General features: G+C 43.7%; 1 protein-coding gene across 2 annotated transcripts in view; it reads right to left on the bottom strand.

Annotated features, from left to right (window-relative positions):
• Positions 1-346: 346 nt before the first annotated feature.
• The window catches only part of LOC124006974 (signal peptide peptidase-like 3), a 50,315-nt gene continuing 32,509 nt past the window's right edge, over positions 347-18,152 (bottom strand). For both annotated transcript variants that reach the window (XM_046317187.1, XM_046317186.1), the window contains exons 10-11: positions 4,955-5,064; positions 347-3,145 (exon numbers count right to left, since the gene is read on the bottom strand). In XM_046317187.1, the coding sequence (XP_046173143.1) occupies positions 3,074-3,145; positions 4,955-5,064 (182 nt within the window). In that variant the 3' untranslated portion in view covers positions 347-3,073. The remainder of the gene's footprint in view (positions 3,146-4,954; positions 5,065-18,152) is intronic.

Raw genomic sequence — 18,152 nt, 5'->3', positions numbered from 1 at the left:
TATCGGGCTTGCGCATGTCTAGATTTTCATTTTTCACTATGCCACAGGTATGACTTGGACTGTGTCGCTATCCAGTGGTACATCTTGGAATTACAGGATATCTTTAACATGAGGGCATTTGCTCATATTTTCTCATGAGAACACATTTCAACATCTATTCCTCATACAAAAACATATTATTAATATAAACCACCAGTAACATCACAGTGTATGACTTAATAATCAAATATGATCCCCTTTGCCCAATACAGGAGCTAGTGTGGAAGAAAGTAATCTATCAAAAGGTCTCCAACTTTCTCCCCCTAAGTTAACAGATAAATAAAATAAGAGATGGACACAGGAGCCATATAGTTAGAATTATGTTTTATTTACAGCAGAATCCTGACTGAATGGAGGGAAAGGGGGGGGGGGACAGGGAGCAGAGAGGGGGTTAAAGGAGACAAAATGTTTTAGATTCAGCTCATTAGGATTCATGTTTCACTAAACAGCTCTTAAATTTATTCAACTTTTTAAAAAAATGATAGAATCCATTTCAGCTATAAAGCCCTCTGCTGCAAGGGAGGAAAGAAAAGTATAAGATGGAAAACCTAAAGCTACAGCACTAAGAAAAACAACTCAAACAAGGGGATAAATAGAAAGCCAACTTCCATAAAAAATGAAAACATCTGTATTTTTTTTCTTCAATTATTCATCACTATGATCATCATCAGTTTTCTTTGCCAAGTCCATAAAGAGGCAGAGGGGACAGGAATGGGGTTGTGGTTACATGTCCATTTATGTTCAGGCTGTCCGACAGTGGTCTGTCCCATAGCCAGACAATGTCCAGGTAATGATCAGCTAGAGTGAAATCGGGGCTAAACGAGTGTAAAAAAAAAAAAAAAAAAAAAAAGTTTTTTTTTAAAAATCAGCCAGGTGGCCTGTTCAGTCAGAACTGTTCAGTCAGAACTGTTCAGTCAGAACTGTTCAGTCAGAACTGTTCAGTCAGAACTGTTCAGTCAGAACTGTTCAGTCAGAACTGTTCAGTCAGAACTGTTCAGTCAGAACTGTTCAGTCCTCCCGACTCCCTGGCCTTTGTCCATGTAACTTTCCTCTCTGCAGCCTTGCTGGCAAAGCTTAGTGCATTGGTTGGGGCCAGCAGTCTGTTGTTGCAGTCTGAGGAATGACACACACTGTACACTTAACATGCAAGGCCAGAGAACAAACATAAAAAAACAGGTAAAAAATAAAACTCAAGACAGGAAGCCAGTAAACTGCATTTTCCATTCAAGTCTCTCTCTTCGTCCGCTGTCTCGCTTTCACAAACACTTTCACACACACTTTAATTCCAGTATTGTTTAAGCTATGATCTAACTCAGGGTTTCCCAAAGTTCGTCCTGGGGCCCCTCTGGGTGCACATTTTGTTTTTTGCCCTAGCACTACAGAGCTGATTCTAATAACCAACTCATCATCAAGCTTTGATGATTTAAAATCAGCTGTGTTGTGCTAGGGGGAAAAAATCAAAACATGCACCTGTGGGGTTTGGGGGGCCTGATCTAACTGATAAACACCACAAAACTGTGAGAGGAATGACAATCCAAAAACCGTTGGGATACCCAACCTTTGACAGTAAAAACCTAGCTATGGGTTAGCTTTAACCTCAGGGTCCATTGATTACAATCCTTTATTAAGATAAATCCCTCAGAAGGGCAGAGATTTCCTCCCTCAAGGTCCATTACAGACTTTATAGAGGTTATTCTAAACGACCAGGCACACACACACACAGAAACAAACAGACACACACCTCCAGGTACAGCCAACGGCAAGTGGAGGGTTAACTTGGTTTTTCCCAATGTCCATTCGGTCACTTGTTGGAGAAAATTTGTTCACAAGTAAACCACTCCTAGCCTTACAGAACCGAGCTGTGGTCCAAGTCAGACCTGCTTAAAAAAACCTGCGCATGTCCCATCAACCCCCAAATGTCACTCCACAAGTTCTCATTGTCAAGGTCTTTTATACCTGTCCTGGATCCAAAACATAATTAAATTGTTCATAATAAAGAAATAACACAGTCTCGCATACTATGAGCTCACACACACACACACACACACACACACACACACACACACACACACACACACACACACACACACACACACACACACACACACACACACACACACACACACACACACACACACACACACACACACACACACACACACACACACACACACCATGATACCCAAATACTTGTGTACACATATATATACAAAGAGAGATGCTTCCCCCCGCAATAGTAGGGACACATTCACAATTTATAATGCATCATTTCTGTATATGCCAAGAATAAAATCTTTTCTAAATAAAATACCTGTATCTGTGATGGGGCAGCGAATGACAGAAGGTGAGAGTTTGTTAGAGAGGGGGAGGATGTTGAGGATAAAGAGGAGGTGTTCAGGGGACAGAGGGGGTAGATGGAGGGCAGAGAAACGGATGGAGGGAGCGACTGATGAACCGTTGCTGTTCCTTCTCGCTCTCCGATAGGCTGCTGGTCCTGTGCGCGGATGTCATTTTCCTGCCTAGTGGAAGCAGCAGTTCTGCCTACTCTCCTATCCTCCACAGTTCCTTCCAGAATAATAACAATAATTGTAATGAAGATGCTAAAAAAAGCCTCAGTCACATCCCACACCCAGTAGTCCATATAGGGGGACGCCAAGCCTTGGAGTCCAGCAGAGTCGGGGAGATACACAGATGAGAGGGGTGGTATAGTAAAACAGAAAGACCAAGAGCAAAAGGAGAGAGGGAGAGGCCTGACAAAATGAAATGAGCCATGGCAAGGGAGGTGGGTGAGGGAAGGAAAAGTAGGAAAGAGAGGGAAAACAGGAAGCAATGAGGAGTTGTGTTTGGGAATGAGGTCCACACACTGGTGTCCATATGTGAGGTCTGCTGCTCAGAGGATGGGTGGAAAGAATGAACTAGTGATGAGGACGAGGCCTCTCTTCAGTGTGCGCTCTCCCTCTCACTCCCTTTCTCTCAGGGCAGGGGGTAGGTGTCCCTGGTCCTGCCCACGCTGGCTGTGTGTTCCCAGGGTGCATCATACCTCCAGGAAGCGGGAGCTGCTGGCCTTCGTGTGGAAAGGCTCTGACCACATACGCCGCAGGTCTCCCTGTAGGACACACCACAGGGTAAGCTTCCCTGTTAGTACTGGTCTCTCATTTAGTATCACACCACTCATATCCTCACCCACAGATATTACCTAGAGGCCCACTAACAGTGGTGCGACAAACGTGTTAGACCCACTGGCATGGAGGATTCCTTACCACATAATATTAGGCAGGGCAAACCAATTTGAGTGATTTCTAGTGTAACATTTTTGGACTCATTAAGCAGATTTGACCTGATTAAGTACAATACCATTGGAAATGAATGTTGAAGGTTGAATCTATATTCCTAACACTTAAGTGGAAAATTATGCTGTCGCTGTTTCCTGTTGAGAAGACATTTTGATAAATAGCCCAATGTCAAAACAAAGTTTCAAAGTGTCCAAATCAATAAACAATATGCAGAAACAGTCCGGTAACAATGTTAAGCTTGAGGCTGAGATAAACTCAACGTTATTGACCGCCGATTGGCAGTTCCTAACTCTGCCAGAGACCAGGAATTCCACATGAGTTGTGTGCGCAGGGTACACTAAATTACAAGGGTTGCAGCCAAGGGTGGAAGCCTTAGAGCGAACTGGAGAATAAAACACAGTTGCCAAAGCTAAATGAGATCTGAAAATAACTAGGTAAGATACCCAACAGAGAAAGTGGTGTGGAACCTTCCTCTGTTTTCTTTCCTCAAATAACTCGGCAGAACCGTCTTTGTTTCGGAGAAGTTCTTAGATTTGACGATGAGATCGCAGCAGACACTGATTACCAAAACCACAAGTGATGCATTTTGATTGAAGAGGAACGCCAACCCACTAACTGTAACAACACTTTTCTTGTTAAGGACTTGCATGGATATCAGGGTGAAATCAATAGAACCGGGAGCAAACGTTTGGGGTGTAGCTCGGTTTAAAATAACACTATTCAAAGGCCACATGGAAACTTGGAATAACCTATACATGGTTGGTTAGATGAGAACTTGTAGAAGGCTCATTTCTATATATTGGAATGGTGGATTGTTTTGATATTGGTAGGCTGCCATCCCGAAAAAGGGAGCGGGAAACACTTTTTCTGTTAGTTAACTTAAACGAACCACGACACAAGATATCAACAGTCACAATTGCATTAACTCCGTTTCAGCCCAAGCCCGGCACGTGTGAATAAAATCCATGGTTCAAAACCAAATCTGTTTTAAGCAATCAATCTTGTCATTGTGATGACTATACACTTTTAAACTAACATCACCAATCTGAGGTAAAAAGGATGTGAAATGCCACTATATTCTATGGGGTGAAAATGCAAACTTGTGTAAGGTAGTAACAAATTGTCCACATTAGGGAAATTTGCGCAATATAAAATATGTCAAAATAATTCTAGATGTCAATTTACGATGATAGTAGATGTTGCCCACTCACAAAATACTGCAACAATGACATCACTCATTTAACCATTTAGATTTAAAAAATGCTCTGTCCGCATAACCGGGCGCTCTGTGGCATCCCTAATAATACCCTCTACATCCACTTATGTCCTCATCCATTACCTCTGGGTCCCTGGCCTGGTATCCCATCTGCCTAGATCCTGGATTACTCCTCTAGGCCTCCTCTACCACTTAACACTGCTTCTATCGGTTCATCTCAGTCCCGTCTCCCTCCCTCTGGGTCAGCATTCAGTCAAAACACATTTACACAAAACACTTGAGTCATATAAAATGATTCCCCAGCAGTCCTGCCATTTTGACTGATCTCTTAACCTACTTATGACTGACACCATATCTCCCAGCCCATCACACCCCTCTCCCCCTTATCAAGCCTCCCAATATGTACCTTCAGGTAGGCCATGGTGAGTAGAGGCAGCAGGGTGAAGGGCACCAGGTAGAGCAGGGCAGGCTGAGCCGCACGGTGGATCCTGGAGGCCACAGTGGCAGTCAGCAGGCCTGGAGGGAACAGAGACAGGTCAGAAACACTCCAGTCAAACTTCCAGGGGTTACAGTGCAAAAAAATTATAAAAAGAGTTAACCTCCCCTTTAATGGAAGATGTAAGTCATGACCATTACACTTTTAGGGAAAGAGGATCATTTGTACATGTATTAAACTGCGAGTTTGGCCAATTCCAGTCACCTTGCTTAGTTTTTAAAAAATATTAAAAAAATATATTATTATATTGAAGGACTGAGAAGCTCAGTCCTGGTGACTGGTGACCTCTTAAAAGCCCCAAAACATATTGGGGGGGGGGGTGTACCTAAAAATGATTTGAACAGGGGCGCTGGTGAGCAGCAACATGTGAAGACGTGTTTTATCAGTGCTCCGATCCAGGGCGAACAATTTACTATTAATACTTGACCAACACCTCCCCCGTGTTCATTTTGTAACATTTCATTTGGAATGAATTCATTTGGAATCATAAAATGTTGAGACAACAAAGGCCACAGGCCACAAAGGAGCAGGCCTCTGCTCAAGCCTCAGGCTCACCTGACACAGACTTTGATCCCCCTGACCAAGCCATGGTAATGGCAGCTATCATTAAATCTGACTGTGCTGGCTAAGGTGGAGTCATTATCCACTGACCTATCCGCACAAATAGCTATTCTCGCCACGAGGTCAGCATAAAGACTCCGTTAACGAAGACCTGGTGAGACATGACACCCGTCTGAATAGCCTGGAAGATGGCGCAAATACTTACTCCAACATAGTGGTGACACTGAAAGAACAAGTCACACGGCTATCATCAGATGTCGTCTAATTCACTTCCAAGATTGAGGACCCCGAGAACAGAGCGCCAGGGGAACGGTCGCATTTTCGGCTGGGAGAGGGACTCGAGACCGTAGGCGGAATGCGACCTACCCTGTCCATAGCTAAACTGCTACAGGAAATTCTAGGCCTCGATTATGCCCCCACCCTTGACCGTGCGCACAGAAGCATACAGTCCACACCGAAGAATGGGGAAACGCTCAGACCCATAGTAGTTCAATTCCACTACCTTCAGGAGACGTTTTCTGTAAGGCAGCACGAGCGGCTCCCATCACGCACTACAGACAGAATGTTGGCATTTACCCGGACTACACGGCGGAAGTCACAAAGAAGAGGTCAGCCTTCAACGAGGTGAGGGGGCTCCTACACCGCTGCCTGGACACCAAGTTCGCCATTCTTTACCAGCTGTCCTGACGATCACTACTCCCTCCGGCAAGCAGAAGACATTCTTAGACCCAACCAAGGCCAAAGAATACATTGTTTACACACCAACACCCACAGGAGGACAGGCAGCATAATACTAACTAGCCATTGTGGGCTCATACTGTGACCCTGCACTAGCCGTGCTAACGCAACCACGGACCAACTAGTGAATTTATATCTTGATTGAAACGTGCCTCCACCCTGCTGCCAAAAATGACAATTATTAATCCAGTAACATAACATTCTAAACAATTATGGTATGTATATGGTGACATGTTCTCACAAGGACAATATAGTTTGAATACTATTTTATTTACAGTACATGGCACAATTGGCTTTCATCAACTAGTTGCGGCTGTACAGCGACGGGGCTAGGTGGAGCGGTAATAATTAGCCTAGTCGCTACCTAAGGCTAGCCACTGAGCTCTCTTTCCATGCCTTAATAGGGTACCCTACTAACATATTGTGAGCGTGTTTAATACATATACCTACAACTCCCTTTTTTATACATTGTTTTACTATCCTTCAAATATGCATATTGCATGAGATACCTTGGATGGCTGAGGTGGTTGCCTCCAGAATCCCCTTTCCTAGGCGTACACTTGATTATGTTCGCCCTGGATTGAGCTCTACTGAGGTTCAGTTTAACATGGTAGTATTTTGCTCTAGTCTATAAGAGGTAGATGCAGCCTTCCAAAAGGAGGAAGACCAGCATAGGGGTCCAAGGTTTTCTGGGTATTTTGTTGTTTTAAGCTGTTTTTTATTTTCTTTATATTTTAAAACTCAGCTTTCAGAACATTGGTCATGTGATCGTACTAACATTAATTTCTGATTACTATGGCTATGCCTAATTCACATACTCTAGGCTCCACATGCTTTATCAGCTGGGACGTGAAAGGAATTAATCATGTGGTCAAGTGTAGTCCGAGTGTATGCTCATCTTAAGTTCTTAAATCCAGACATAGTTTATCTCCAGTCCAGTGACCATGATAAACTAAAGAGGATGGGTAGACCAAATATTTCACTCCAACTTTGGTGCTAAGGCCACAGGGAAAGCCATCCTTATCGGGAAAGGCAACCAGTTTGTTTCCTCCAAAGTCATTTCAGATACTAATGGCAGATATATTACAGTGATGGGGAAATTGTTTCGCACATGTTATTCTGGCTAACCTCTATGGTCCTAATTGGGATGCTCAATTTCTCTGACCTCTACGCAACTTTTCCCGACCTCAACTCTCATCATTTGAAATTGGGCGGAGACTTCAATTGTGTATTGCATCCAAGTCGAGACAGATCCAGACCGAAGCCCAACAATGTCATTTCAAAATCAGGTACAGTAATCAACTCATTTCTAGAATCCTATAATTTGTCTGATCCATGGAGGAGGAGCAATCACACTGCTAAACGGTCATCCTTTTTCCCTCTCCAGTCCACCCCTCATACTCTAGGATTTACTTTTCCTGCTAGACAATAGAATTCTTCCTTTTGTAACTAATAGTCAATATCACAGCATTGTCATCTCAGACCATAGCCAGCAGTTCAGCTAGATTTCCAGACAGTACTGTGTCACGATGCGCGTGGGGACTTGACCCACTATTACTATCCTGTAGTGCCTTTAAAAAAATACATATCAACTCACATTGAAGTCTTTTTACAGATCAACTGCACCCCTGACGTGTCTCACTCTACTGTGTGGGAGTTGTTAAAAGCCTATCTAAGAGGCCAAATTATTTCATACACAGTGTATGGCACCAAACGCTTATCGGAGTGATCTCAATTAATTCTAGATGTGGACAACAGATATGCCTCTTCTCTGACTCCTGAACTCTACAAAGAGAGACTGCTACATCAATCGGAATTTGACCATCTTTCCACCAAACAAACGGAGCAGCTTCTGTTTAAGTCGAGACAAAAATTTGATGAACACAGAGAGAAAGCTGGCAAGTTGTTCTCACCAGCTTCGACAATCCGCTGCTAGCAGCACCATAACTGAAATCTGTATTGCAACAGATTTAACTTCTACCAATCCCAAAGAAATAAACAATCAATTGAAGCAATTCTATTCTGCCCTTTACTCGTCAGAGGCTCTTCATGACATCTTGTACGCATGCATTTCTAGACAGACAATCTGGACATCCCCTGTCGCAATTCAGATGAACAAACCAACACGGATGCCTCAATAAGTGATGAAGCTACTATGGCAACCCAGTCCATTCAGAGCGGTAAAACCCCTGGGCCTGATGGCTTCCCTATTGCATTTTATAAAACATTCTCCTCTAAATTATCCCCTATCCTCAGCTCAATGTACAATGAAATCCTTTGTCAGAAACTGCCAGACACTTACCCAGGTGACTATTTCAGTTTTGCTTATTAAAAAAGACAAGAATCCCCTAGACTATGGCTCATACCGCCCTATAAGTCTTTTGTGCTGCGATTATAAATTCTCACTAAAGGTCCTCTCGTGCCGTTTAGAGACTAATGCATAATATAATTGACTCTGACCAAAGCGGATTTATCTCAGGTAAGCAATCTTTCTATAATATGAGCTGGCTATTTAATGTTCGTTATTCTGCCCACTCAACACTACAGCCAGAGTTGTCATCTCACTTGATGTTGAAAAGGCTTTCGACCGGGTTGAGTGGGAATATCTATTTACAGTACTAGAGAGATTTGGGTTTGGCCCATCATTCCTTTCCTCAATTAAGATTTTGTACTCATCCCCTAGTGGCTTCTGTCCACACCAACAATGTTACATCCAGCTACTTCCCTCTCCACAGGAGGACCACGCAGGGTTGCTGTTTATCCCCTTTCCTATTTGATATGGCTATTGGTCTCTTGCTATCGCCCTATGGGCGGAGCAGAGGATTAAGGGAATATTAAGGGGCAGACGATCTTCTCTAATACATCTCTAAAATGGTGGAGTCTATACCCTCTCTCTTGGACATGTTACAAGGTTTTGGGACATTCTCTGGTTATAAGTTAAACCTAACAAAAAGCGTGATCCTCCCCATTAATCAGTTAGCAGAAGAATTGGGTATGCCAATTTCCCATTTAAGGTGGAGCATCAGGTCTTTACTTATTGGGGGATAAAGGTCACACGCTCATTTAACCTCTCTGCGCACCGAACCCGTTAGCGGGATGAAATTCAACAACATACGGCGATCGCTACATAAATAGTCATATTAAACATTCATCAAAATACAAGTGTCTCACATGTTTTGAAAGCCTAGAATCTTGCTAATCCAACTGTGTTGTCAGATTTAAAAAGGATTTACTGCGAAAGAATACAATGCGATTTATCTGAGGATAGAGCCCTATAAAAAAACAACTATTTAACCAGCACAGGCGTAACAAAATCAAACTGCAATAAAATAAAGTTTACCTTTGACGATCTTCCTCTGTTTGCAATCCCAATGCTCATTGTTACACAATGAATGTTCTTTTGTTTGATCAAATCCATTTAAATCCAAAACATTTTGTGTCGTGAATTCCGTCTCATTACATTTGACAACACATTCAATGTGAATACACACACTAAACGTGACTTTTCCAGTCATGTTTGGTTTCATTGTAATCAACTGGTTTGTTTGTAACACAACTAAACCTGATGGGTCATTTCGCGGGACGTATTGACTGAAAGAAACCGATTTGAAGATGACAAGTAATGACATCGTTGTGCACCAATGATATGACGGCTGTTTCGTTGATTGACTGTATTTTAACTGTCACTGTAATTTAATTATGCCAATGTGCTTTCATCAATTGAAAGCCCTTAATATATTTTGAGAATTTCTAAGATTTCTTGTTTGCATAAAATAGACGCAGACCAGTCTTTCAATAATAGGTAATAGAATTTATTCTCGGAGCGCGCTTCCACTTAATCACGTGCAGCAGTTTATATACAGATCATGACGTCATTTCATTGCTTTAACAGAATCCCCTCCTCTCGACCGGGACAAAGTAAGGTGAAAAGTTCATTCTAACACACTCCCAGATAACTTTTGACCCCCCAACATTATCGATCAACACTGAACTGACAGTTTTAATTAACAGAAAACCTAGGAATGCACTCACTGCCTTATCTAAAAACCCCAGAGCTAAGTTTCTGTAGGGTCAACCATAGGCTAACGACCGTATCTGTTTTCACAGTCCAAAACCCATTAGTTTCTTCCTAGTTGGAATGGTGTTCATTAACTTTTATTACTCCTTGTCCATGTCTCACAATCCCACCTTATGAACTAACTCATATAGTTAATCAGATATAATAAAACAGAGTATAAGTTTACTTAGTTACAGTTCCATTTAAAATGATTTGTGCACCAATGATATGACGGCTGTTTCGTTGATTGACTGTATTTTAACCCAATGACCACTGATTGTCTTGAAATCTAGCTGGTAGATAGCCAATGAGCTGAGGTAAACGGCAATATGTAATGTTTGTGTGTTGGAAGACCAACCCATGTAGTAAACTTCGGCATAAAGAGGGTCATTCGCCATTGAAGATTCATACCGGAAGGAGCCACGCATGTTACGCACAGCATTGTTTTGGTAAAGCGCATCTTCAGCTGTTTATATATCAAATCAGTATGGCGACTAAGTCAGGGAAAGCTAAATCTAAGTCTAGATATACAGATGTACACACAATTTTAGAAGAAATTGATCGGGAAAGTGAGACAGATTGTTGGAGGACGATTAATTTAGCGATTCCCAAATGGAGGAATATTTTTTGAACGGAGAGGACATCGTTTTGGACTGGTAAGTTCATCTCATGCTAATGCCGTTGTTTGAAATTAATAGTAAAAATATTTTTTATTTGAATTTAGGTTTTAGTAGCAATATATAAAAAATGTAATGTAATGAAATGTGAGATGCGTGTCTGCCGCCCCACCCCCACATGAAATAGCCTATTTGAGGCTGTTGAGGGGAGGGCAGGCCCACAACAATGGCCAAAGTGAAATTGAGACCGTAGATCTAGCAGGTCTATAATAATATGTTCAACCGTATGTTCCCCGTACTCTCTCTCATATATATATATATATATATAATACCTGTTGATACAGGGCTCATATGTGAAACTATTCTAACTGAAAATTTCTTTCACAGTGACTCCGAATGGGAGCCCCCAGTGCCAAGGTGTCCATCCCCCACTTAAGCTGGTTCATCCAGCTCCTGCCACAAGTGGTGTTCATCTGCCCAAATTTATTTCTGCAGGCATAGATATGCCTCAGGGCCAAAAGGGCACAGCATGGAGGCGTCGCTGTGTTCTTCGCAAAATGAAGTTCCCCATCACCTGCACCACATGCTTGGTGACCCTCTGCTTTACAGCAGAAAGATACTGCTATGGCACCTGGCATCAGCAGCACAATATTGTGTAGAGGACCGAGGGTCTTCCAAATATTGAAAGTGTTATTTTGTAAATGTATATATACTTTTTCTCCATTTTTTTTTTTTGGGGGGGGGGGGGGGGTGTTAGAATACCATTTTGGTATTTTGTATATAGTTATTTCCATTCAAAATGTATAACTTCACCAATTTGGCCACTTGGGTACATTTGGGCTACTTGTGTGGGACACCTGGGTGACTTCATGATAAATGTCATGTAAGCACACTCATTTTGGAAGTGATCATTCTGAAAAGTTGCACAAGTACCGTTGCCCTCATGTTTTTCACCGAAATTGTCCCCATCATCCTATCTGAATGTTTGTTTTGTCTTGTTCATTTTAAGATACAACAATAAAAATGAAAAAAATGTATGTTTTTTTTCATTGTATTATCTAAACCAGATCTATTGTGTTATAATGTCCTACATTCAATTCTCATTTACACAAACTTCAGAGTGTTTTCTTTCAAATGAAACCAAGAATATGCATATCCTTAGTCCTGGGCTATAGGCAGTTAGATTTGGGTATGTCTTCAGGTGGAAATTGAAAAAAGTAGGGGAGGGTAGCTGTAAGAGGTTAAAGGCTCTGTTTAACCTGTTGATCCTACCCCCTACTTTTTCAAACATTCTGTTAAAAATCGCGCAACATTTCAGCGCCCTGCTACTCATGCCAGGAATATAGTATATGCATATGATTAGTATGTGTGGATAGAAAACTCAGACGTTTCTAAAACTGGTTAAATCACGGCTGTGACTATAACAGAACGTGCGTTTCATCGAAAAGAGCAGGAAAATCTGATCACTGAAAACTGGAAAATATATCAATGCGCCACTTGAATGAGGTTGCAATACTCATGCGAGTGCATTCCATCTATTGGCACAATGGACAGTTTTTAACATCTCGTCCCGTGTTTTATGATTCTGATTATCTGGACCAGTCCAGTGACTGCTGTGAAAGGACAGCTGACAACATAGGAAAGTCTGTGTGACAGCTTGGAGAGACAGCTGACCGGAGGGAATAGATACTGGGGCTGTCATGGGTTAGCTACCCATGTTGGCAGTCTCCACGCTGTTTCAGTATGTTGGAGACACCCGCTAAGTGCTACTGAAAGTCAACAAAGGAACATACCCCTAGAGCCTGCGAGAGCTGGGGGCGCAAGATGGCTCAACGACTGATCACACGGTTACGGACCCAGGAACGGAAACGACTACGAGTAGGAACACAGCACATGAGACAACCATAACAGCAGCAGGACACACACTTCAGGTGTGCAGCTGTGGTTGGGAGAGAGTAACATCGGCAAGGGGTTAAGGATCCATCAAGGGAGGAAAAGGTGCTTGTTAGAGAAGCAGAGACAGGGACCTCGCATTGACCAGTACTTCTTACGAAGCAGCCAGTCAAATCAGTCGAATGAAGCACAGCGACGGGACGCAAACCAAAGTTCGCAGAGCATCAGCACCCCTGTAACTGAGGAGGATAACACAAGCACAGAAATGCCGGTGGATGAACTTACCCAACCACAGAGACCTCTAAAGAGGAAAAGATCAAAGGGCACAGACCGAGTGTGAAGTGGCCCAAAGCCGTTGAAAAGAGAGAGTGGGAAACAATCAACAACGACCTGACAAAAATCTTGGAACAACAGGTAGGAAAAGCAGAGAAAAAGCTTGAAAGGATGGGAGACATTATCTACCACTACGGAGAAGAGCTTTGGCAAACGAAGGAGAAGTTAAGACACCTCCCGAAAGGAGAAGTGCCAACCTCCGCGCCAGCCAAATCTAGGAGACAGCAGGAGATCGAGATACTTGTCAGAGAGAGAAGGCAGCTGAGGAAGCAGTGGAAGAAGGCCTCTGATGCAGAGAGAGAAGGTCTCATGCTACTCCAAGCAGACATTAAATGTCGGCTGGCAACCTTGCGAAGAGCGGAAAACTTAAGGAAACTTCGTAGGAAGAAGGAACACTCAAGAACACGGTTCTATAAAAACCCCTTTAAGTTTGTCAAAGATCTCTTCGCAAAGGAAAAGTGCGGAATCCTAAAAACTACAAAGCCTGAACTGGAAGAACATCTGGAAAAGGTCCACCAGGACATGAAAAGGCATGAGCAGATAATCATCCCACATGACATCCCACCTATTCAACCACCAGAATTCAATCTGGACACTGACCCTCCAAAATGGAGGGAAGTAGAGAACGTTGTCCGAAGAGCAAGAGCGGCCTCGGCTCCTGGGCCTAATGGAGTACCATACAAGCTCTACAAAACGCCCCGGATGTTCTACGCTTTCTTTGGAGGCTCATGAGGATAGTGTGGCAGAAGGAAATAATACCAAAGGCATGGCGAAGGGCTGGTGGTGTGCTAATCCCGAAAGAGAAGGATGCGACAGACATCAGTCAATTCCGACCAATCTCCCTTCTCAACGTCGAAGGGAAGATCTTTTTCAGTATAATAGCACAGAGGCTGTCCACTTATCTGGAAAGGAACAAGTACATTGATACATCTGTACAGAAAGCAGGCATTCCTGGTTTCTCTGGTTGCCTGGAACATACTAGTATGATTTGGCACCAGATCCAAACAGCTAAGAAGGACAAGAGAGACCTCTATGTCATCTTCCTCGACTTGGCCAATGCCTTTGGCTCAGTTCCCCATGAACTCCTCTGGGAATCCTTCAACATTTTCCACGTACCAGAACCCATCACTACACTGGTAAAGGCCTATTTCCAAGACCTGCAATTGTGTTTCACAACACCTGACTTCACAACAACATGGCAGCGCTTGGAAGTAGGCATAATGGCAGGCTGTACAATTTCTCCTCTGGCCTTCACTATGGCCATGGAAGTCATCATCAGGGCATCGAGATGGGTGGTCGGTGGTGAGAGAACTAAGGAAGGGCTCCGTCTCCCACCTATCCGAGCATACATGGATGACATGACTACACTGACCACCACTGCAGCATGCACCAGGCGGCTACTTGCAAAACTGCAGGATAACATCAAGTGGGCACGGATGAAAATCAAGCCAAGCAAATCTCGAAGCATCTCCATAGTCAAGGGACAGCTTAAAGATGTGAGGTTCTGCATTGGAGATGACCCGATACCAACGGTGTCTGAGCAACCCATCAAGAGCCTGGGTAGATGGTACAACGAAAGCCTCCGGGATAAAGATCAAGTGCAGCAAGTAAGGCAGGACATCGCCGACGGTCTTGAGAACATCAACAAGACCCTACTGCCTGGGAGGCTCAAGCTCTGGTGCCTACAGTTTGGACTTCTCCCCGGATAATGTGGCCACTCACCGTCTATGAGGTCCCAATAACAACAGTGGAGAAGATGGAGCGAACCATTACCTCATACGTGAAGAAATGGCTGGGTGTCCCACGATGCCTGAGTAACATCGGCCTCTATGGCAAAGGGGTCCTTGAACTACCTCTTACAAGTCTAACGGAGGAGTACAAGTGCTCTAAAGTAAGACTTCAGATGACATTGAAGGACTCCAAAGACCAGACCATTAGCAAGGCTGCACCTCCCCTACAAACTGGACGGAAATGGACATCATCCAATGCTGTGCAGCAAGCAACATCAGCCCTGAGACACCAAGACATTGTGGGGAATATCCAGCATGGAAGAGGAGGCTTTGGCCTGGCAGCAAGCAAACCAACGTTCCATAAGGCAACAACATCTGAACGCAGGAAGCTGGTGGTCGAGGAGGTGCGCAGACAGGAGGAGACTGCAAGAAGTGCAAAGGCTGTCTCTCTTGCTAAACAAGGGCAATGGACGCGGTGGGAAGGCCTGGAGAGGAGAAAGATCAACTGAGTGAGCTTTGGCAAATGGAGGCAAGCAACATCAGCTTCATCATAAGAGCTGTTTATGATGTGCTTCCATCACCAAAAAATCTACATCAATGGTATGGCGAGGACTCGACCTGCCCCCTCTGCCCAGCTCCAGCGACTCTCAGGCATATAATGACAGGTTGCAAGACCAGCCTCTCACAAGGCCGCTACACCTGGAGGCACAATCAGGTCCTCAAGAGCCTGGCTGCAGCACTTGAGACCAAGAGGAGTGCAACCAATTCATTACCTCCAAAAACAAGCAATCCCGTCAAAACAACAACATTCATCCGGGAGGGACAGAAAAGGCCCAAGTATCCTCCTACAAAGCCAGAAACTGGACACCTAGCTATGGCCCGGGACTGGAAGATGCTTGTCGATATTGGCCAGCAACTCATTTTTCCACCTGAGATTGCTTCTACCAACCTTAGGCCAGACATGGTACTCTGGTCCCCTTCACGAAAGGCTGTGTACATCATAGAGCTCACAGTCCCGTGGGAAAACTCTGTTGAAGAGGCCTACGAACGTAAGAAACTGCGTTACACAGAGTTGGCAGCAGACGCATCTCAGCGTGGCTGGAATGCAAAAGTCTGGCCAGTTGAAGTGGGATGCAGAGGATTCGTGGCTTCTTCCATCATCAGGTTGCTGAAAGAACTTGGAATCCATGGACAGGCTTTGCGGCAGACCGTCAGAGCAGTTTCTCAAGCAGCTGAAAGAGGTAGCCAGTGGATCTGGATCAAACGGAAGGACCCTTGCTGGGCTATAACTTCATGACCCCTCACCCCCACCTGAGAACTCAATTCAGATCCCTCCAACTTGAGGAGGGCATATGAGGTATGCGGTCAGCTGTATGGCTGGCTCAGAGAAGAGGACGCCCCTGCCTTGCACAGTCCTGTGGGACATCTTAATTGGGCATGGGACACAAGCTAAGGCTTGATCACCCTTTAGCTGGCCACCTTTGATGAGGGTGTTTAGTGATTAAAGGCCGAAACACCCACTGATTCGAAGGCACACTACTGAGGATGTGTCCCAAAAATTGACATCTTACCCCAGTCTAAGAAATAAACCTCCCATGCCACTCTGTCAACATCACGGCAAATCTCATGCGAGTGCATTCCATCTATTGGCACAATGGACAGTTTTTAACATCTCGTCCCGTGTTTTATGATTCAGCTTCCACACGATGTCAACAGTCTTGTCATTTGCCTAGGCTTGGTTTCTTGGTCAAACGAACAAGAGACAGCCCATTTCTTCCGGTCTCCAACAGGATATTTTGGTTGAGATTTATCCGGACATTATTTCAAGACGTAGAGCTATAGAATATACATTGCCCCGTGATCAATTTGATGGATTATTAACGTTTACTAATACCTAAAGTTGCATTACAAAAGTATTTCGAAGTGTTTTGTGAAAGTTTATCGTCAACTTTTTTAATTAAAAAAAATGACGTTGCGTTATAAAACTGTTTTTTTTCCTTGATCACAGTCTTCATAGATCGATATCTAGGCTATATATGGACCGATTTAATCGGAAAAAAGACCCAATAGTAATGTTTATGGGACATCTAGGAGTGCCAACAAAGAAGATCGTCAAAGGTAATGAATGTTTTATATTTTATTTCTGCATTTTGTGTAGCGCCGACTATGCTAATTATTTTGTTTACGTCCCCTGCGGGTCTTTAGGGGTATTGCATGCTATCAGATAATAGCTTCTCATGCTTTCGCCGAAAAGCATTTTAAAAATCTGACTTGTTGGCTGGATTCACAACGAGTGTAGCTTTAATTCAGTACCCTGCATGTGTGTTTTAATGAACGTTTGAGTTTTAACGAGTGCTATTAGCATTTAGCGTAGCACATTTGCATTTCCAGATGTCTAGATGGGACGCCTGCGTGTCGGGTGGAGGTAAGAGGTTAAACATAACTTCAAAACACTCCTGGAGCACACTAAGCAGGATTTCATAAGGTGGTAGTCTCTTCCATTTCATTAACATGTCGCATTAATTCTGTTAAAATTACATTTACATTTAACATTTAAGTCATTTAGCAGACGCTCTTATCCAGAGCGACTTACAAATTGGTGCATTCACCTTATGACATCGAGTGGAACAGTCACTTTACAATAGTGCATCTAAATCTTAAAGGGGGGGGTGAGAGAGATTACTTATCCTATCCTAGGTATTCCTTAAAGAGGTGGGGTTTCAGGTGTCTCCGGAAGGTGGTGATTGACTCCGCTGTCCTGGCGTCGTGAGGGAGTTTGTTCCACCATTGGGGGGGCCAGAGCAGCGAACAGTTTTGACTGGGCTGAGCGGGAGCTGTACTTCCTCAGTGGTAGGGAGGCGAGCAGGCCAGAGGTGGATGAACGCAGTGCCCTTGTTTGGGTGTAGGGCCTGATCAGAGCCTGGAGGTACTGAGGTGCCGTTCCCCTCACAGCTCCGTAGGCAAGCACCATGGTCTTGTAGCGGATGCGAGCTTCAACTGGAAGCCAGGAAGCTCGCACTACATAGGTTTTTGTAATTATTCCAGATTCATATTTTTCTGACAAAGTTGATGTTCAAACAAATAGACAGCTACATTTCCTTCTTCATTTGGAATAAGTCAAATCCACAAATGAGAAAGGTATATCTAGAGACCTAAGCCAATAGGCAGGCTGGGCCTTC

This window comes from Oncorhynchus gorbuscha, linkage group LG20 (genome assembly GCF_021184085.1).
Source record: "Oncorhynchus gorbuscha isolate QuinsamMale2020 ecotype Even-year linkage group LG20, OgorEven_v1.0, whole genome shotgun sequence".
NCBI classification, from domain to species: Eukaryota; Metazoa; Chordata; class Actinopteri; order Salmoniformes; family Salmonidae; genus Oncorhynchus; species Oncorhynchus gorbuscha.
The sequence above is the reverse complement of the archived record's forward strand: the minus strand, read 5'-3'. Positions and strand labels throughout refer to the sequence as shown.